Source organism: Myripristis murdjan, chromosome 4 (genome assembly GCF_902150065.1).
Source record: "Myripristis murdjan chromosome 4, fMyrMur1.1, whole genome shotgun sequence".
In the NCBI taxonomy this organism is placed as follows: Eukaryota; Metazoa; Chordata; class Actinopteri; order Holocentriformes; family Holocentridae; genus Myripristis; species Myripristis murdjan.
In genome coordinates, this window is record NC_043983.1 from 10,726,451 (window position 1) to 10,749,113 (window position 22,663).

Below are 22,663 nucleotides of genomic sequence, written 5' to 3' on the forward strand. Positions count from 1 at the left end.
ACAACGGTTTGATAAAACTGGTACATTCATTCATGTGATTGTTGCTGATTTAACACTAAAACAAAAGTTTATGCATATAAGATCTTTTCTAGTGATGTACGGGCATTTCTAAGGCCGGTTAACATTTTCCTTCTGAATGGCAAAGGAAAGGAAACCTTTCATCGTTACACAAAATGTGTACAACAGTGATAAATGTAGCCATCCATGTCTGTACATTAGACACATCCTTTACAGTATTTTCTATTTGTGCTAATATGTCTGTTCCCTTCCAAATATTGTACATGTAAACTACCAGCAGAGGACAATGTTTTTGCATTTGAATGTATACAGTTTATTATCAAAATGTTTCTCAGATATAAACAGAAAAAAAAAGAAACTTGCCATTCGACTTGTCATTGATAATGTAATGCCTTTCATTGTGACAACCTTCAGTGTTTTACCCTGATTCTCCCCACACTGCAGCTGTTTTTATCATGAGACCTTCAAATAGCTTCATGTTGCCAGTTATAAAGTAATCAGCTGACATTTCAAAGCCAAGAATCTATCCACTGACCTTTCTGTGTTCGCCTAGGCATTTTGACACAGAGAGCTTACTCCCTACTTTCATCTCTTAATATGGGAGCCTGGACCCAATCACTTGACTTTGAACTCAGGACTTGGGGCAAACAAACAACATCTGATGCAGAGCGTGATGCCAAAAGCATTCATCCCACAGCTAAATATTTACAGTTAAACTTGAACATGGCTTTACCTGTTGTTCTTGATTTTTGTTTATTTAGAAGCATTGATATCCCAACTTTTGCACATTATAAATCACAAATTACATAGCAGGAATGTGCAAATAATATTAATTTCCCATTCTCCCAAATCTATCACTATGAGAGCCCTGCCAATCCAATTTGCATTCACCATTGTCCACAATTCATTTCATCACCTTTTCATTAATAACATTGCAGTTGCGTGATGGGCAGTATGTAATGTCCCACCAGTGAGTATTCTTAATCTTCGAGGGCCAAACTAGTTGGGGTCAATTTGCTTTCCAGTATTTTTTTTTTGTCTTTAGCCCAGTCTTAAAATAACATCTGGTCTGTGTCATATTGTGGAAGAGGGTCGATTTAGTGTGATGCTGAGCTAAAATCCCCCTTTGAGAAATAATTGATGAGGAAACGTGTGAGCAAGCTTGCATGCACACGTGTGTGCATGCGTGCACGTGTGTGTGTGTATATCTGCCAGTTTGCCAGTTTTTGTTTTTTTTTTTTTTTTTGTGGGCATAGAGGGAAGCATGCTCCATTGCACTTGCCAAGGCAATACTATTACAATTACACAAGATCAGGAGTGGATACACAACTTGAATCTGTACCACAACATTAACTGAGATATAGCTCTGATTACCCAGCTGAGATACACAACATACTGCACTACACGTTAATCACTGTGGTTTAATGTATTCTACATTTTTAACAAATTGGCCCATGAACTTTATAATTTTGTCACCATTAATCTCTGCCTGATATTGATGAACAAAATGAACTTGATTTAACCTGAATAGCTTTCTTTCATGCATTTATCCTCCCTATTTGAATGATAGAAACAACACGGATTACTGATTATTGAAACCACATTATATTGAATGACCTGGATGGAAATTTGATACCAAAACAATACAGTTTCTACCCGCAGTGAGAAAATGTGTTCCTTTCTGCAGGCGTGAGTGAATAATTACACTATCTAAACGTGGATCATACATGATACATGCCTCCCACGTTATGGCATGATAATTGTGTTGCCATAGCGATGCAATCTGCTCTCCTATCACTTTGGTCCTGCACCAGATTGGGACCAGAAGGTAGTTCACAGCCTGAAGAATTGTTCGCTTGTTGGGAGTAATAGACAGTTGCAGAACTGGTTTGCGAGATGTGGAAAGTGTAGAGTGACTTTACAGTAAACATATGGGCATGCAGGTGTTAACCCGTTTGTGCCCAGGCTGTGTTTTAGAGGCAGCAGCATTCACTGAAAAATGTGCCAAACCAAATTTTTTGGTTTGGTAGTGTAAGGCAACTTTTAACTCCAAACATTGGATCATTTAGGGAAATTCACTTCTCATGTTTCAAAATATGACCCCACAAACCCAGGTCTCTTCTGCTTTAGTATTAACATGAATAGACTATATGCTTTCAGTGGCAATTTGACCACACTTGTGCTGTTCTGTCATTATTGCTTTGGGTTTTCTCTGCCCTGACCCATGAAAATACAGCTACCTGGCACCTGAATATGAAAAAAACCCACTCCTTGCATGACAAATGGATTAAGGGCCAAAGTAGTTACACACTGTTTCATCTTTTCAACATTCAGCACTGCATTATATACTTTCCCTCACTTTGAAGAATATGAATAAAAAAAAAACTGCTCAAATGTTCTGGAAAACAATGAATACATACATAGAGTTTCCCCTCGCCCAAAGGCCTGTGGAGTTTGTAGTAGGCAACATCCACATAGATGTAACATTTGTAAACACGCAGGGCCTCCAACACCGTGTGTGGGTGTGAGAGTGGGAAGCTGGGAGCCCAGGGTTACACATGCATGCGTCCCTTGTGTAGTGCCGACCAGACCCTGAGCATGAGCACAGAGGCATGTTGTCATAGCAATGACTGGTTAAGTGTGTGTGTGTGTGTGTGTGTGTGTGTGTGTGTGTGTGTGTGTGTGTGTGTGTGTGTGTGTGTGTGTGTGTGTTGCACTACTCTCTCTCTCTCTGTTCCAGCAAAGTACAAAGTGTCTATATTTTAATAAACTAATTATGAGTCATTACTCAGCCTCACAATGATACAACCAAGCGTCCATCTCATTAAAGGTGACTTCCACTTAATTATGACAGCTTATCCGCTATGAGATCCCGTTTCACTGGTTTTACCCGCCCGCCATCATAACCAGTCTGTTTCTTTCAGACAGTCTTTGGCGTTGTGGATGGGCAGCAGGTGGCTTTCTCCCTGCTCCTGAAGAATCCTTAACCTCTCCTCCTCCCACGCAGACCTCCCCGCGCGTTTTTTCCAGGCGCTCTTCCTCGCCGGAGGCATCGTGGAATAAAGCGCAATCGCCGGTGTAGTAAACGGGAGGCACCAGTGAAGATGATAAGGGGAGATACTCCGTGTGGGCAGAACTAGTCCGTTTCGGTGAGTGGAGAGAGAGCAAAGCCGGCTTGAGGAGCGTCTTGAGGAGAGGTTTGCATATTTCATTTTGCACTATTGTTAATGAAGTCTGTCAATCGCCGCTTTTCTTTGCAGTGTGCCCAGTTAGTTAGAGTTATTAGTTAAGACACCTGTAGCCTACAACAGGTTTTGAATGGAAGTTGCATGAGTGATTGTTAACTTTTGATCGGATTTTATTGTAGCATGTGAAGGTGAATTAAAAGAATCTCTGATCAGCTGAAACGCCAAAACAGTAGTAAAGATAAAATCATTTCTTTTGTGTTGCAAATTCAGCTAGATCCTGATGATATTTTCATAGAACCTTTAATTCCAGAGTCGTTTTTTGGTAAAAGACAGAAAAAAGGAATCATGCATTTGTAAGGAAAACTGCTTCTTCCTGGGATACCTGAACACAGCACACAGTAACCCATTGTGCTGCTGCTCTTCAAGACTTTTGAGACTTTTCATGAATGAGATTGTGAATTTGACATTCCTCCACATGGATTGCTTACAACTTTTTGTCACACACATTTGTTGTTTTGTATGTTTTGCTCGGTGTGACTTCACTTCCTGTTGGGGCGTCACATTTGTCAGGTTACTTGGGATATCACCTGGGAGCGACAGGGCTGTGTGTGTGTGTGTGTGTGTGTGTGTGTGTGTGTGTGTGTGTGCCTGAGTGCACAGAGTTCATGTGCACAGAGGTGTGAGAAGGTCAGGCCAGATGAGATGAGAAGCCTTTTCATCTCGGTGTGCTTATGAGAGCAGAGGAGTGAGGCGTCCCACCACTCTGCTGCTCCGCTCCGGACACACACACACACGCCACTCTGACTCTCTTTGGCTGCAGTGTGAAACTTAGAGTGTAAACTGGGCTCAATCAGACGGTTTACACCAGTCTAAACCATGAGTGGTGAGTATGCCAACAGCTGTGGAGTGGGTGAAGGCTTGCAAAGCTTGGGAGATTAAACTGTATTTATTGTGGTTAGGTGGAGAACTTTGACTGGAGTTGATCTTTTACTGTGAAAGTTTTTGCAGTGGGAAGTGCATTTATGTTTTCTGTGGTTTCTGTGCAAATTCTTTTGATTACTGTAAACTGACTCATTGGCTTTGCCTGAGCAAGTTTTGGGGGAAATCCAGTAGATGATGTGACGGCACAGATGCAGAAAAAGACTATGCAAATGGCTAAAATACCAAAAATGCATATGCAACAGGCGCCCTGTGCCCCTGTATATTTTAGCATGGTAGTTTGAAGAAGCTTTCTGTCGTGAGGTGTGAAATACTCTCCATAAAGCTGGACCCACCCAGGCGGCTAGTGAATCGTTGCAGCTCTAATGAAAGGATTTGCTACAATGAACTCCATGTGTTCATGCAGTTTATGCGCTAATCACCTCGTGTGACAATGATTTAAATTAGTTGTTTGTTTTTAATAAAGAGTATTACAAATTGCATTTCTCAGGGTTATTGATATTGTTTTTGCCTGTTTGCCACACTGAAGGGTTGATTCCAGCACCATATTTCTTCACTGTTGGTGTAATGGTCATTACAGGCGAGGTTCTAGTTGTTCCTTCCCTAAGCCCTGGATCCTCTCCTTCTGATTACACCCATTGGCTATCTTGGTGCAGATCTGGCCTTATCAGTTGTATACAGTGGTGCAGAAAGTTCCTGGGAAGCAAATCACTGGTGGCCCTCATTCTGCAGTGGTGGTTGATGTTTGGATCATCCGACAGAAGAGCGGTACCTGTGTTCACACATTAAAAACCTCACGAAAACCTGATGATCCCTAGAGCAGTTGGTGGCTGTTGCTTGCAAATTAGAAAAGCTGGCTTGTGTTTGAAAGGTTTATGGTTTGAATCCCGGGAGTGACATGGAAGACAGGGGCAGATAGTAAATGTTTTCATGTGGGCGCTTTGGCAAGATTGTTCATGCAGAATCGATACCAGTAGAGCATACTGACCAAAAAACAAGCGCAAATTGAGATTTCCATGCAGTGGCAGCGTGGTCCCAGGTGTTGGGCTTCTTGGCTCCAGTCAGACCCGGTTGGCTCATGCAGCTTTAATACCCCACTGCTGGGAGACTGGATCAGGACTCAGGGGACACACACTGCCTGTTAGTCTGCCCAGCAGCTTCAAGGAAGCCAGCCTCGCTTTCCATTGTTTGAATTAATAGTCATAGAAATACTGATCTCCTCACCGTCTCTATCAAAATAAAGAAAAATGCCATTGTGGTATTAAAACTGGTTAAGTGTGTGTGTGTGTGTGTGTGTGTGTGTGTGTTGCACTTCTCTCTCTGTTCCATCAAAGTACAAAGTGTCTATATTTTAATAAACTAATTATGAGTCATTACTCAGCCTCACAATGATACAACCAAGCGTCCATCTCATTAAAGGTGACTTCCACTTAATTATGACAGCCTATCCGCTATGAGATTCACCAAATGTTTTGCATGGTCAGCCCACATAGTATTTCACATATAACATTTCAATATTTGGTTTGAATCTTCACAGATTTGTACCTTTAAAACTAATGCACATAAAGCAGATTTTGAGTCATTCAATTATATTTGTACCGGTAAACTGAAGTCTGTTTAGATGACGTATCGCTCTATGTAATTGAAATATGATGCAGTGTTATTGCTGTTAATGCTTTGCATAGCCTCAAATTACAGCAAAAGTTATTGAAGGTGCTTTACAGAGACCCGATAGATTTTGGCTCATCCAGACCCAAAATCTGAACCAAAAGACCTCGAGCTGAACCTGGCTCTGGGTGGGCGGTCATCTTCCTGTGCCAGCAGTTGATGTTTTCCACCGTTTGGTTTTGGTAATAAGGCTTCATGAGGCCCTCATCATTCTCTCTGGTGGGGTTGAACATGCACAGAGCTCAGTTACATCTTGTCGCGCTGTACTTAATTTGTTTAAGGATTCCTGAGTGGCAGCCCATTTGAATACCGAACCTCATGATTCTGTGCACTTATTCATTCCCTCTCATCCATTCAGCACTCCACACTGATGGCGAAATGGGATCCTTCAGCGCTCTTAGTCTATTAGAGTTATTGTAAAACACTGTGAGCAGCATATTTTATCAGATGTTTCCTCTTGAGCTTCAATCAAGGTCAGTAGCACAAAGAGCTGCTTTTCGGTCATTGATTTGTGAAATACGCACATAGGCACTAAGTCTGAGCAATACAATGAGAGTACGTAGCTGATTATGCCACATGTGACACCAGGTTGAATAATGGAGTTGGATTATCCAGGGTCATCCAACAACCCACTCATCAATGGGGCGTTTGCATTGTATGTAGGATGCATAAATAAATGTGCACCTCAGAACAATGGACAAAGGAAAATCAATAGACGAGAAGGATGCAGAGGGAATAGATAAAGTCCATGCGGATGATATAGTCACATGCATACACATTGTTCCCTGGGGAAGAGTAAAAATATAAAGTTGTTTCAGTTCATGGTGACTGCACAGGATGAAAAGCAGAAGGCAGCGGCGACACATAGGTGTTTTTTTTTAACACTGGACTTCAATAAATCTGACTGCGGAAGGTGATTCAGAGGGAAAGCGTGTAGCCTACTTAGATAAGGGGAACTGAGATTAACAAGCACATGCAGTTTAGTCCTGCCCACAGGACTCATTTGTCTTGGACCGCAAACAGCCACGGTAAGCCCAGCATTCTCAACCTGCTTTCCATCAGCCTGTTGAGACAAGATTATTGTCTCAACAGGCTGTTGAGACAAGATTATTGCCTCGTTATATCTCTTGTCCACTCAGGTCCTCCTCCAGCCTTGAATTTGTTCAATCACAGTAAGAAACACAATGACCTGCTTCCTCTTGTTGTTTTGATGTTTCCTTGATTCTATCTGGAGTGCGCGAGGTGTGCGTAACTCATTGATAATGAAACTGCTCTGTAAGACGCATTATAACTGCTTCATCTGTGTGACTAGGATACAAGAGATAAATTTGCCACATTTTCAAGATCGTCCGCTGTAATATTCAACACTTTATCAGTATATCAGTGACCTTCCCAGTTGTTCATTGTAGTTTAGGTATTCCATAGTATTAACAACAGCAAAAGCGGTCCTACTATAAGAGTTTACAGGTTTTTCATCAAGGATGTTTGAAGTAGTGTGAGCCAAACAGAATCAACTATGATACAGTGGCATTGAATGTGGAAGTAGTTTGCTGGAAGTGGGAAAAAAAAAAAAAAAAACAGACAGTACCACGCTCACTCACCTCTAAATTACGTCCATGTCCACGCGGTCGATTGCTGTGCAGCTTTAATGAAGACAGTGTCGAAATCTGGTATTGTTTGAGCTGCTTTCTTCAAAATGATTGTGCTTTGAACTATTCATCCGTTTCCCACTTTGAGTTTCACATCAGTTCCCGTTAAAGGAATACAGCAGGCCATTCCGAGAAGAAAAGCAGTCATCTGCTCACCCCCACATCAGCTGAGGCTGAGAGGAACGCCTAACACAGCGAGTTAACTGTTATGGTTCTGCCTCAGTCTGTTCTGAGCTTTTGTCAGCTGCTATTTAAAACTTGAAAAAAAGAAATAAAACAAAGCATAAAATGCCAATCAAATTTCTGCACGCTGTTGTTTGGCGTATGTTTGTTGGTCCCACAGACTTATTAACATAGAATTTTGGAGGTGTTATATTTTATTCAGTTTTATTGTACTAATTTATGTTATTTTTAAGGTGCCTCAGGTGTTTGCATTTACTTTACTAGTTGATTTACTAATGTTGCTGTGATTATATGAGCAATCTCTGGCATAAGAATTTCCTTCAGGATTAATAAAATTTGATCTTTTCTTAATGATTGAATTTTCATTTTTGGGTGAACTACTCCTTTAATATATCACAGCTGGACGTGGTCTTGATTGGCACTCATCAGCTGCTTTAGACACTTCCAATCAGACTTTACATCCTTTCAAGACATTCCCGATTCACTTGTCATCAAGCACGTCATGAAGTAACACATTTGAAAACGAGTTCATGAGTTCATTCAGGATTAACCGACATGTTTCTCTTCTCTGTGTCCCTCTTCCTCCGTGTCCCACCTCTGCGTAGTTTCCCACGAGACCTGCCTCCTGGACCAGGTGCTGGAGCTGATTATGAATGAGAAGCCCCCGACCAGCGCTAGTCTTTTCCTGAACGAGGACGCGGACAAACCCCCCCCGCCGGAGCGAGGAGACCTGAGGAGGCGCCTACGCAGGGCCATGGAGAGGAGAGCCAGCAGCGTGAAGGAGCGGATGAGCTCCATCACACGGGACAGCGCCAAAGCCTTCCTCAGGAGGAACCTGTTTGTTCTGTTCACCATCGGCGCTGTGGCTCTGGGTCAGTGGGGAAGGAAACCAGCTTTAGTGGATGTTTTCACTTAGAATACATGATCTGCCCCCCACATGTTGTGTTTATCCATAAGCAGTAACTGTCAGATAGAGCGATCTTTATCCATTGTTTTATGTGTGTGTGTGTATGTGTGTTTGTGATTCATGTATTTTTTTTTTTTTTTTCAGGTATAATCCTTGGCTTTGCTCTACGCCCCCACAACCTGTCCCTGAGGGAGATCAAGTACTTTGCCTTTCCTGGGGAGCTGCTAATGAGGATGTTACAGATGCTGGTGCTGCCTCTCATTGTCTCCAGTCTGGTCACAGGTCGGTTTTCATTCAGCACAGAACAACAAAACATTCCTCAGTAGATGCTGGTGAAAACCTAAACTGGAAAAAAAAAAGTGAATCCACACACTGTGACATACATCCAAGGTGAATGAATATTCCTATAACCATCTCCAGGCTGGCAGGGAGACACGACTTGTTTTAAATTTTGAACTTCAGCATTCGCACATTCACATTTAACCAACCCAGCAGGTGTGTAGCTGCTTTACACCAAAGAAGAGAGGCAAAAGATCCCACTTTGATTAGGCTGACAGGCTGGTGTAACTTCTTTAAAGACCCTCTCCAGTCCAAAACAGATTTTCTTTTTATTTTAATACTCTTGGAGTCTTGACTTTCACATTTGTCCACTGAGAACCCATAGTTCTAAATGTATATGTCATTTAAAAAGCCAACCATATTGTGGGAAACAACCGTTTTTGACACCGCCCACTCAGATACTCTTGTCAATTACAATAACCAGGCAGGAGGAGAAAACAGTTCATTGGCTCACAACATAACATCACACATGGCTGGATACTCAAGAGATATGGTTTTGAATGCCTTTCCCTCTAAACTCAGCGAGTCATGACTCATCAGTCAGGGAATAAAGTTAATTTATACATTATTTCCGTGAAATGGTGAAATTATTGTACATATGGCCTGATCATACACTACTGTAAAACTGTAAATACACAAATTATCATACATTTGGTCATACTGCACTGAGGCAGTATGGTGAGTGGGGTGGACTTAAACTTATATAAGTCTGTCATTTAACAAGTATTGAAATCAAAGCTATAACCAACACAAACTAGACATATACTATTAGACTAAGGTTACAATGCACAACGCTAGTTAACATTACACTGCGCTTAATAGTAGCAGGCTGATAGTGATATAAACAAATTGAGGAATAAATGTACTATTCAGATGCATCGATAAGTCTCTGATTTTCATGCACACAAAGCTCTTCCTACTTACTCCTTATCCCTTATCTTACTTATAGCAACCCTCTGTAATTTTGCATAGTGCACCTTTAACCTGAGCACCCTCCTTACTGAAGGAGTTCATAACGAAACATAAACTTGGAGCAAACAAACTGAATGCTAAGATTAAATTCCCTCTGCTATTCCAGGTATCTCCTCCCTCGACAGCAAGGCGTCAGGTAAAATGGGCGCGCGCGCGGTGGTGTACTACATGGTGACCACCCTGATCGCTGTGTTCATTGGCATCGTAATGGTGGTGATCATCCGGCCCGGCCGAGGCAGCAGGGACAGTCCTGTGGTGACCAGCAAAAACATAGAGCCGGTTCAAGCTACTGATGCTTTCCTGGATCTCATCAGGTACTTGACTGCTATGAGTTACCTGCATTTGCAGCATTTTAGATGTTTGGAGAACCAGACAGGTGGGGCTTTGGTTTGCATACAACCAAACATTCATTTTCTGCAGCATACAACTTTGTGACTCGTTTAATGTTGCTATGTAGAAACAAGATTTCTTATTTTATCTTAGGAACATGTTTCCTCCTAATCTGGTGGAGGCTTGCTTCAAACAGGTGAGGTCATATTTTCTTCCCAGTCGCACTGTTTACCATTCATTTCAAATGCTTGATTTTCATTTTTTTGCATAAATGTATGGACTTTTACACCCACACAGTCAGAGTGTGGATGCATAACTTGGTTTGATTTTCCTCACTGTGTCCCGCAGTATAAAACAGTGTACAAGAAGATAGTGCGCACCAGGAATGTGACGGTGTCCCTGAACTTCACCGACTTGCTTAATGGCACAGAGTCACACCTGAGTGTGAACCTGAGTAAGGTGCTGCACACCGTACAGGTGGGTGGGCACAGCTGGCACCTTGGTCATGCATATTCTGTACACATAAGCAAAAAAATATTGATTGATTTGCTGCATGATCCACTCTTTAAGATATACATGCCAGATCAGTATCAGTAATAAACCACTTGGGTTCTGTTGAGCGACTGTGTGGTTACCTTTTCCTGTTTCTTTGACATTTTGTATTGAGCACCCAGACAGGGTTTTGAATGTCCATGCCCTACCTTCTTAAACATGCTCTGTGCTACAGGAAACAACAGAGGAGACTGTCCCTGTCTCGGGTTCCTCCAACGGGGTTAACGCTCTGGGTCTGGTGGTGTTCTCCATGTGCTTCGGACTCGTCATCGGCAACATGAAACAGCAGGGCCAGGCCCTCAGGGACTTCTTCGACTGCCTCAATGAAGCCATCATGAGGCTGGTGGCCATCATCATCTGGTCAGTAAACACACACTTCCAACTTTTGCTTACGATTAAAAAGTTACATGCCAACAGCACCGATTAAAAAAAAAATCTGTACTTTAAATATCAAATGCCTTGAGATGAAGATGAGGGTTGCGTCCAAAGGATTTTTCCAGATGTGATTATTGAAAGACTGAACACTGAAGCATCATGTGTGTTTGTAGCTCAAATCAAATGATTTTGATCATTTTACACACCAGGACGCTCAAGAAACTTCAAAAAGATACTTGTATAGTTCTTTATCTGCAGGCTGAAGTTGAAATCAGGCAATAGCATGTCACTTTTCCCATCTTCCTCCATCATTCTCTATCATCTCCATCACCTCCCTCCCGTCTCCCCCCAGGTACGCTCCGGTGGGCATCATGTTCCTGATTGCAGGGAAGATCGTGGAGATGAAGGATCTGGCGGAGGTGGGCGGCCAATTGGGGATGTACACCATGTCGGTCATCGTGGGCCTCCTCATCCACGGCCTCTTCGTTCTGCCGCTGCTCTACTTCCTGGTGACCAGGAAGAACCCGTACAGTTTCATCAGTGGTCTGCTGCAGGCACTCATCACAGCCCTGGGCACCTCCTCCAGGTCAGTCACACTCATAACACAGGCATCCAGGACACTGACACACTGATGCCTCTCCCAGGCTGACTCTAATATGCATCATATTGTATCATGTAGATTCTGACTTAGAGCAGCTGGTATAGAGATACAGATAGACATTTAACCAAATATAAAAGATATAAAAAACCATTTCAATTTGACTGCAGTGGTGTCTTAACGAGCATAAATCAGAAAACAATTCATACACTCCATTGATAAATGCTGTACAAATAGGCATATTATTTCAATATGAATATTAGCCATATTACAAACACATTTAATTGCTTGTAGTTGATTCACGATAATTGAAATTGGGAGAATGGCATTGTGTGTCAGGAGTTATTCATTTTGTTTGTTTTTTTGTTTGTCTGATTCCAAACAAAGGAGATGATGCTAGATGAGATGGAGATGAGATGAAGTACATGTTATTAATCCTAGTGAGAAATACAGTTGTCAAAGAGGTCAGAGAAACACACACTCACCTCTAGTGTGCACAAACAACAAAAACAGTCAAACGACGTCTGCAGGGAAACCTTGTGCCCTCACATAGTGAGTTGGCACTTCATAAAGGGAAGAAAATGTTCTCGATACACACACACACACACCTTTGACCCACATTACATTTGCTGTGTCTTGTGGGTAAATAAATGAATGATCTTATATCTCTCTCGTGTCCTCGTGTGCCCCAGCTCCGCTACCCTGCCTATCACCTTCCGCTGTTTGGAGGAGAACAACCACGTGGATAAGCGAGTGACACGCTTCGTCCTCCCGGTGGGCGCCACCATCAACATGGACGGCACCGCCCTCTACGAGGCTGTGGCGGCCATCTTCATCGCTCAAGTCAATGACGTGGACCTCAACTTTGGCCAGATTCTCACCATCAGGTAAGTCTGGAATTAGTTTTAGTTTACACCGCGGGCAGGAAAGCTCCACAGGAAGCAGGGGCGGACTGACTCATTTGAGGGCTTTCGACAAAGGAAAGCACAAGGCCCCCTGAATGCCATTTCATCCTCTTTACCGTCATCATTATCACTATTTGTAATATTTTCTTGCCCTCAGTTGGCATGGCAGCACGTTCACCATCACTTACTGGTGCTGAAGCAAACACTCACCTCACTAGAGTCAGTGGAGGTAGTGGTAATATTAGTAGCAGCACAGAGTAGCAGACCTACATTTGCTTCTGTTTTTTCTTTCCATTTTTTGCCTCTCTTGCAGCAACTGGTGTAGTGTCAAGGAAAATGAGTCAAGTGGCAGCATTGCACTAGATGTGAAGTGGAATAGCCCGCTGTGGCCTGACTGAATAGAGGGGTTTCTCAATAAGTACATTTCTTTCAAATGCATTAAAAATAAGTCAGTTTCTGTTCTCTTCTTGTCTGTTCTGGGGCCTTCTGGCTGCCAGGAAGCACAGGAACAGGCACATTTGTCAAACAGGCCAAAGGTTATTGTGCCTTCACTAATGAGGCCCATAAACTTTGGAATAGCGTCGCGTGACGCCAGATAAGATCAAGCTATACCAAAACACAACCTTATTTTATCTGACACTTTATAACATGTGTTTTGAAAGACACTTGTATAATAAAGGTTTTATTTCTTAGTTATTTACTCAAGGCAGTTGCATACCTTTGCCTAACGGTAAGACTGTCATTAAGTAGCGAGTAAACTTTGTCCAGACTGTGAGGAATTAGGAGCGTCCTCCTCCCACTTCTTTACACCTTCATCCTCATGACAGAGCAAGATTTATTTGATGAAATCAATAAAGGATCATAGTTTTATTCATGAACAATGAGTAAGTTCTTCTGTGTGAATTTACGCATCTATTTCCTCTATTTGCAAATGTCTATTTTACACTTCATATCACCATATTATACAAAAAAAAATTATTACTGTAGGATGTGATGTAAAAAAAAATTAGTCTATAGAACATACAGTATGTATTACCACTGACAAAATTATGATAAAAGCAAGTGGTTGACACAGGAAGGTGAACTGAATCCCCAAATGACGTACAGTCATAAAAATGATAATATTTTTTCAGTATTTCCAAAGTGTTGCTGTTTGTATCCAATGTCACTGTTTCATAAGCAAATATCTAATGATAATATTTGACAGCGAGTGTTACTTTATGCTAGTAATCTTCTTGTGGGAGAAGGTGTCATTTTTCCACATAGGGCATATTTCTATGTGGAAGTCTTCCTCTGCCATCGGTGTTCATTGAAATGTATTTTTCAAAGCGTAGGAGTTGGGTGGCCAGCTCAGCTGGGCGTTGATTTACAATATGTGTGTAGTTCCTCTTATACCTTTATCACCTTGCTGATCCCCCTAGGACTGTGCATGTGCTGTATGTTTGTTTCCCGTTATTAAATGTCTCTCCCCCTCCCTCCCTCTCTTCCTCTCTCACTCCCACACACGCACACTCTCTCTCCTCCTCCTCCCTCCTTCCCTCCCACCACCCACTCAGTATCACGGCAACCGCTGCCAGCATCGGAGCAGCAGGCATCCCTCAGGCTGGGTTGGTTACCATGGTGATCGTATTGACATCGGTGGGACTGCCCACAGAGGACATAACGCTGATCATCGCCGTGGATTGGTTCTTGTGAGTTCCCAAATGTCAGCTTGATGGGGACTAGTCTCTGTATGTGTACAGTTCTGTGGGTCTGCCAGCCTAAATGTCATAGTAAAGCATCAGAGAGCCCAGAGGTCCCACCACTGCAAAGGTTATTGATGCATAATGCAGATTGCTAGATTATTGGTAATCCTGTCATAAGGCACCTTTTAAATGAACGGATTCCTATGTGATTTCCACAGCGGGTATAGAATAATCTCTTTTCCTGTCTCATCCACCAAGGGACCGCTTGCGTACCACCACCAACGTGCTGGGCGACTCGCTCGGTGCCGGCATCGTGGAGCATCTTTCCCGCAGCGAGCTGCAAAACCAAGACGCCGAGCTGGGCGACTCTGTCATTGAGGAGAACGAGAAGCCGTACCAGCTCATCTGCCAGGAAAACGACTCGCTCAAACACCGCAACAGCGAGACCACAATGTGAAGACAAAGCCACACCCCATAGGCCCTCGCTTACCAAAAGCATTTTAGAAGGAAGGTTTTTTTTTCCTCCCTCAGCTGGCTTACAACGGTGCAGGGATGAGTTAAAATAGTTTTTGGTAAACTCAGCCAATGCCTGGGGTTCCCAGAGTGTTACCACAAAAAGAAGTTTATTGTTTTTGCCCTTGTAGACCTAAACTCACATCTCTCCTTGAACTATAAAGTGTTATTTTTGAAACGATTCCTTCTCTCAAAGCTGTGTGAGAAACTGCAGAATGTAACAACAAATTTACCATGAGCTCTGTGATAAGGGAAGCAGAGGTGAGGCCAGTGCCACAGCCGTCTGTGAGCAGGGAATAGTGCACATGTCACACACAGGTTAGGAACAAATGGAAATCCATGAGCTGTGTGACGTGGGTCTCCCCGGAGCGCAGGTGAGGTGAGAGTGTTTTGCTATTGGATGGCGAAATGCCAGCCAAGCCCAATATATCATATAGCAAATCATTTTTAAAAACAATCCTCCAAGTTGTAAAGATTTAATAAACCCTCACCAGCACTACTGTTAGAACAAAGTATTGTTACAGAGAAAGTTAGTCATCATCAGAGAGAAGACAAGGAAAGCCAGGGGATAACTTTTCTAAATCTGTGAAAATGTAAATCTCCAAAAAAAGTTTGGCTTTCTTTGGCATTACATAACACTTAAAGGAATACTCCAGTGTTTTAGGCAAAATACCTTTTTTTTCTGACAGACTGAGACAAGATGTTCGGTACCATTTTCACATCTGTACGTCCAGTAGTTCGAAGTCTATGGGAGTCATTAGCCTAGGCCGAAAAAAATGAAAAAAAAAAAAACAAACCTACAGCATCTCCGAAACTGTCTTATTTACACACATTATCATCTGTATTTGAAATACAAGATTTTTTAAAAACGAGAATCATTCTAGGTAGAAGTTAGATGCTGGAACTGTATCCGCTGAACACATTTATCCTAAAGTAAGCCGATATGGCTCAAACTAACTTCTCCTAAAACAACTCTCATTGTCTTTTTTAATTCTAAGATGTGTATTTCAAATATACATGATATCCTGTGTAATATAATACAGCTTCGGAGTTGCTGCAAGGTTTATTTTTCACTTTGACAGAGCTAGGCTAATGACTCCCATAGACTTCAAGTCTTTATGCTAAGCTAACATGAAATGCTACCCATAGGAACTGAACCACTGGACATACAGAGGTGAAAATGGCACTGAATATCTTGTCTCGGTCTGGGTAAGCCAGAAAAAGGCTGATTTGCCCAAAACATTGGACTAGTCCTTTAATACAATATTCTCTCTATTACTTTTGCAAACACTTACATGTATGTTTATCATTCCCATTTTGACTACCTCTAATGTGACTCTTAAGTGGATCTTGTACAGAGCAACACAAAAATAAGAAATGGAGCATACCAGCAGACTGTAAATATTTCAATCTCTGAATCATGTTGGATCCTGTGTTTCACTTTCAGATGTTAAGTTTGCTTGCACTCTGTTGTTGTATTACTCTGTATCTCTAATTATTATTAGGTTGATTTATTTCTAGTGATTCGTTTTTGAGTATTTCTTTTCGTTCATTCAGTGCTATTTGCTTTTTAACAAAGGACACAAGACTGACGTACTGTACAGCGATTTCATAAGGTATCAGCAACGAGAGTGATCAGTGTTTAGGTTTTTTTTTTTCTAGATGAAAGATCATATTTTTACAGGGTTGCCTCACCTTACATAGCATGTGGATATTTATTATTATTATTTAATATTATCAATTCATACAGGAAGCACTCAGACTCTGCAGTAGAAATGCCAAGAGCAGCTTTCCGACAAAGCTGCTAGTCATAACTACATGTCATAACATTAGAGGAGCATTATGCCTGCCTTTGTACGTTTTCTATATTTTAATTTATTTCAATTTGGCATATTTTGACTGGAAAAATAAATTGCCCGCTACTCATGTTGATTTATTTCTTGTTTTGTGAAAAGGTACTGTGAAAAACAAAAATGCTTAAAGGAACTGAGTGTATAGTTGCTGCATTATGCTTTTTGGTGTTAAAAGTGTTTTAAAGGACAGTATAGTGCACATAGAAGTGAAAAAAAAAGTATTACCATTTTAACTGAAATCTCATTCTTTGACTTTGTGCCACTTTTATGCTAGTTAAGAGGTTTGTTTTGATTTTCAGTTTTGATGCTTGATGTTCTTACAGTAAAGTATTGCTACTTATGGGAGAGCAACTTATCATTTTGATGGACAGCTTATGGAAAATTTGACGAATAAATTTCTCAGGAACTGATGAATTGTGTCTGATCCTCCTGATTGTGTTTGTGCGGAATTCAGATTAAGAGAGCAACCAGATTGTATTCTGGAGAGAACGGCTACCCCTGGTGGAGGATCTTTTTCTGTTCATCGTCCACGTGTAATACACACTTTGGTTAAATATCATTTACAAATGAGTCTTTGTAACTGTCTTAATTTACTGTTAGTACTGGCCAACAATGAGGTTTATTACTTTCTTTCAGTGCGTGCTTGTAATTTTCTGGCACTTATTGTAGTGTCCTACAAGCCAAACCTGATAATTATTTGGTAATACCTCTGGAGCCCGCTTTCACTCAGTGATGCACCGAACATAGCCAGAAAACGATCCCTTCTCCCGGCCTGAATAGCTTTGCAAACTGCAGTCGAGTGCAGGACCGAGCTGTTTGAAGTGCTCGATAAACAGTGCTTCAGTTTCTGAGAAGTGTTTTACACCAGAGAGTGGAGGCTCAGGCCGCTGCGCCTCAACATCAAACACCCTCGGCCCAGGTTACGCAAACAGACGAAGCCAGACTAAGACACTGGCTTTGTCCCCACGGGTCTCTACATCATGCTTTATTCAAAACCAGCATTTCTGATTATCTAAGTCAGAAACCGAGATAAGTGCCAGATTTAACTGTAGGGTGTTGGCACAGGAGAATGCAGTGTGAGTGTGTTTTCATCTGCTAGACGCTTAAAGTCACTACTAAATGTACTTACCCTGAGTGAAAGGTGGGGTACTCCCACTTGTGTATTGCAGAATGAATAATATGAGTATTTGGTATTCTTTGAATGCACATGAAAATACACATGCACACACTGATGAAATAACTCTAAAGATGCACACAAGCACACCCAGATCCCATATTTTACAGTAAAATAAAGAGTGAAAAACAGATGCAGGCGCAGTCAGTCATTATTTCAGATTAATTTATAAAATAGTTCACTTGAGATACTGTGTTTTTAACATACAGTGCATTCTTCTACAATACATTGGTGTTTCAAACACAACTGAGCCCTCAAGTTTTAACAGCCTTGACAGGTGGTGAGTTTTATCACGAATACTTTGGCATAGTTTAGTAACAGACTGTCGTGTAAAAGATAAAATTCAACTGCTAATATTATTATTAAAACCTCTGATAGATGCCTGAGGGCCTCATTTACGAAGACTGGCTTGGGTTTCATACAGAGTTTCAGTGTACTAACAGTCAATATTCAGAGTGATCAAAATATCAGGAACCCTTTCCAGAGCAGGTGAATCCAGGTGAAATCCGCTGTACAATCCCATATTGATTTCACCTGTTCAACACTCGAAATCATGAGGGAGGGGTGTAAATGAAGAGGATGCGAGTTATAGGAGAATTCTCAACCTCGAGACAACCGGAGCATGGAATGTGCAAAACAACATTCGAAAGGTGTTCCCGATATTTTACACACTCGGTGCACTGTGACAAAACCCAATCGACTATACTGTGCATGGTGTCGTTACACATTACTGAAGGTATACAAGTCACGAAAAAGCATATATCTTACTGATATACAATATTAATATCACTGGAAAATGCTAATTTTCACATGAATTTACCTTTCTATCAAGCACAGCTTTTGCGCTTATGTTGACTTTAATAAGATCGTTTTGAGAAACAAGACCCTTGCTGGCTTGCTTTGGGTTGCTGGCACTACATGAAACAGATCAGCCACTAGTAGTAGAAGTAGTAGTTGTTGTAGGAGGAGAAAGGTCCAGGCAGACCTGGGCAAACAGTAGTTGGAGCCGTTTCAAACCGCTGAAAACATCGCATTGGGAACACTCGGTTTGACTTATCTTACAAGTAATACTCCTCTTGTGAGGCTGCTCATGCCATGTGTTTGGGGATATTTCAAGCATGCTCCATGTTTAAATATCTGAAGCCTTTTAAATATGTATTGCTGCCCAGGTCTGGTCGCACAGAGACAGGTAGGGTAGATAGAGAGAGACACAAGACGACTGGAGAGTCAGCAAGCTCCGCCGTGTTAAGATGACAAGCCGCTGAAAGTTTACTTGGCCTGTAAAAGAGTGGGAAGAAGGCTGGGGTGAGTACAGCCAAGTGGGATGAGACATCACACATGCACGAGTATCACATAGTATAAACCAAGCCTCACCTATGACTATGAGTATTCCTGCCTGTTGGACGGTGCTCCCTCATTCCACATTGAGAGCTGCCCAGTTATCTTTCTTGTCCTGTTGAACACCAAAAGAAATCTATAAATGTCTCAGGTCATTTCTTACTGCATCACAAAATCCCCCCTTTCAATCCAACCACCTCTCTGTCAAACAAATAGACACAAGCAAAGCTACCAAGAACAAAACAGATCACATACTTTCCTCAATAGACAGATTAGACTTGACTCGAGTAGCGAGTCATCTAAGTGCCTGACCTCGGACATGACGGGCAGGTTGTCATGAGGAAGGAGCCACATGGTTCTCTGGGCCTTGGTTCTCTGTCTCTGCAGGAGCTTCCTCAGTAACCTCTTCACCTTCCGGTCTCTGGGGTCTGCACACTTCACTGCCTTCTTGGTGTAAAGACTATAAATCAACAGCACAACACAATATGTCATACACAACACAGGATGGTAGGACAAGGTGCGACTAAACCCAAGGGGAAAAGGTAATAAAACCCAAATTTGGATTTCTAAAGCACCATACTATAGAACAATGACTCTCAGTCAAGGACCAGAAGTCCTTTGGGGCACAACAAAGATGTCCAGCAGGGGCATAGCATAGGTCTCAACATGCTGAGATAAAACTCCTATTGACGAGATGCTCAGACAACATAGGCAGCAATAACTGTCCATTACATTACAGTCAAATTTAGGTATCTCCTCTGTTGGAAAAAAACAAAGCAAATGTCTTTGAATTGTCCATGAGATAAATGGGAGCTGGTATGGAAGCCCAAAGGTCAATGTATCTATAACCATTCCACTGGGCCACATGAGAAACTCCTCATTCCCAATAACAATACATTTCCTTTTCCTAGCCGCTGAAAAACTATGCATCAGAATGCAGCATGGCTCTCTAACTAAATCCTGCTGTTGTGAGTGACTGACGGACTGACTGCAGCTGAGTTCAGCTGGCTTGGAAGGTATTTTGTGATGGCTTGTTATTCCCACATATTTCCTTCCTCACTTCCCTGGCAATTACAGCTCAGAGCCCTGCCACAACAACATGACCTGGATGGATGACAATGCCTCTCAGCCCGGCTCTGCCCTCCTCTAACGAGAGGCATATTTTCCATGTCTGCAGATTGATCTCCTTAGCTCCAGGAGTGGATAGTTGAAATACTTGCATGATGGCTTGTATACTGCAGTCGGGCCCCTCCGTCTGCACCTCAAACCGCAGCACATCTTTGGTGCGCACCTTGCCCTGTGAGTACAACATACAGCACTGGACGTCCCTCTGCATCTGCACCCCTTTGCCTACGGGGAAAATAAAGAGAGAGAGGGAGAGTAAAGGATAGGAAGTAAGAAAAACACAGGGATGTGTGCGTGTGTTTGCGTGTGTGTGTGTGAGAAGGAGAGAGACATGAAAAAATGTCAGCAAAGCAGGGCACGAGTGAGGGAGAGAATATGAAATTCCCTGCTGTGACACTCATCTAATCATGTTCAGTCACAGTTGATCATTGTTTTTATTGCAAACACTGCATTTACATTATTAATTTTAATTAACCAGGTTGTCTCACATATTAAAAATCTGTGTGTTAAAGGAGGCCTGGACCATGATGCAGCAACATAACAAACATAAAAGTGACAGAGGAACAGTAAACAACAGTGAACATGAGTAAAATACAGTTAAAATTATATACAGTGATATTAAACATCCATATTTACTGCATTTCACTGTAGCTGTTATGCATAGAGAGAATACACTGATTATAAACAACCATTTCCAATGCATTTTGCTCAAGTCAGTACTCTGATGTTAGCACAGAATTAAAGAATTTGGCAGCTTTAGAAAAATGTTATCTGTTGTGCAGAGTGCAGACTACTGTACACGCCCCCTAGTTACACACACACACCCACACACACACACGCACACACACATGCATCCATGCATACACATACATGCGCACACAAGAATGTCAAAGGCATTGGAGCCACATCCCATCATGCTGCAAAACACACTGCCATGCCAGTGAAATGGGAGGGAGAGAAAGTGAGAGAAAGAGAGGAAGAGTGTGTGTGTGTGTGTGCGTGTGTGGAGGGTGTGCCATCATGGCTTTTCATCCAGGGCAATTGTGTAAACAAAACAAAGTGCAATAGAAGCAGCAGGAGCAGCAACAGCACTAAAACAGGATTTGACTGCTTTGCTTTGCCACAGATGGTGTTGAATCTTGTCCCCTGACATCCCACAGCACTTCCACTGCTTTCACAACAGTCACATTTCGAGCACGGAGACATGACTACGCCGTCGCTACCAGCTCTGACACAGTTGCTTCTTTCTATTTCTGCTCAGTGTGGTGGGATTTCAGATGCTTGTCCCCTGCCCCTCTGTTTACATCCACACTTGCTGTGCTGCTGCTGCTGCTGCTGCTGCTGCTGCTATCCCTCTTTCCCTCTTCTCTCCTTTTCTTTCTTCGCCATCGCTCCCTCGCTATACTGCCCACCTGCAGGGTGCATGCAAGCCACACACACACACACACACACACACACATACAGTGAGTGCGGCTGTGTCCTACCTTCCACAGATGCCAGAAGAATAACAGTCAGAGAAATAACAGTCAACATCTGCAGTACGAACATGATGAGGCTGGAGGAGAGGAGGACAGGAGAGGAGAGGAGAATAATCTACTCTGTCACCTCTCCCTCTATGGCTGCCTCTCTTATATTACTCCCTCCCTCTTTATACCTCCCTCCCCACCTCACTCTCACTCACTCACTTCCACTCTGCCTCTCTTTCTCTATCTCACCGTCTTTCCCTCCCTCCCTCTATTTATCCACTTCCAGTCATTCTCGCTTTCACCCTCTAACTCCCTCCCTTCCCTCTTTTCTATTCCTTCTTTCATTCCTCTCTTCTTCCTTCCCACTCCTCCTCCATCTGTCTCATCTCATTGCACCTCTCTTTTCTCCCCGTCTGCCTTTACACTTCCTAATATTGTTGCATCCCTTTTGGCACAATCCAAGTCTCATTTATGTTCTGACTTTTTTTTTAATCTGTCTTCTCTCCTGTGCAGACTGAAATGGATTAGTAAAATCAGTAAAGGATATTATCTGTGTCGTTGATTCTCATGATTAAGGCCGATACTTGGAATTTCACATTTAAAAAAAAAAAAAAAGCATTACGACATAACTCTAATGACCCTGATTTATGGCTAAATAATGCAGTCATGGAAACTCTGCTACCTAGCAGTAGGTGTGTCCGACTCCTGCAGCTGGATCAGTGTTGCAGCAGACTTACGTTCTCTCAGCGTTTTGCTGGAGGGATCCCAGACGAGATGTAAAACACACCTAGAGACCGTGCTACAGCGCATTCACCGGGTTCACTTGCCCCAGAAATATGTGAATGAATCACAGTTTTAAATAGAGCACGCAGATATTGGATGTTGA

At 42.3% G+C, this 22,663-nt stretch overlaps 2 protein-coding genes across 2 annotated transcripts; one reads left to right on the plus strand and one right to left on the minus strand.

The window, feature by feature from the left end:
* Positions 1-8,255: 8,255 nt before the first annotated feature.
* Positions 8,256-15,175, plus strand: slc1a6 (solute carrier family 1 member 6). Its single transcript, XM_030049544.1, has 10 exons — positions 8,256-8,517; positions 8,697-8,834; positions 9,970-10,177; positions 10,347-10,389; positions 10,542-10,670; positions 10,921-11,105; positions 11,473-11,706; positions 12,411-12,605; positions 14,180-14,314; positions 14,567-15,175. The coding sequence occupies exons 1-10, from the start codon at positions 8,295-8,297 to the stop codon at positions 14,763-14,765; spliced, it is 1,689 nt and encodes a 562-aa protein (XP_029905404.1). The 5' UTR covers positions 8,256-8,294; the 3' UTR covers positions 14,766-15,175.
* Positions 15,176-18,017: 2,842 nt separating this feature from the next.
* Positions 18,018-21,969, minus strand: ccl44 (chemokine (C-C motif) ligand 44). The gene is made up of 5 exons (XM_030048852.1): positions 21,796-21,969; positions 20,407-20,536; positions 19,499-19,646; positions 19,223-19,301; positions 18,018-19,126 (listed from the first exon to the last, which is right to left on the minus strand). The coding sequence occupies exons 1-4, from the start codon at positions 21,857-21,859 to the stop codon at positions 19,263-19,265; spliced, it is 381 nt and encodes a 126-aa protein (XP_029904712.1). The 5' UTR covers positions 21,860-21,969; the 3' UTR covers positions 18,018-19,126; positions 19,223-19,262.
* Between the last annotated feature and the right edge of the window lie 694 nt (positions 21,970-22,663).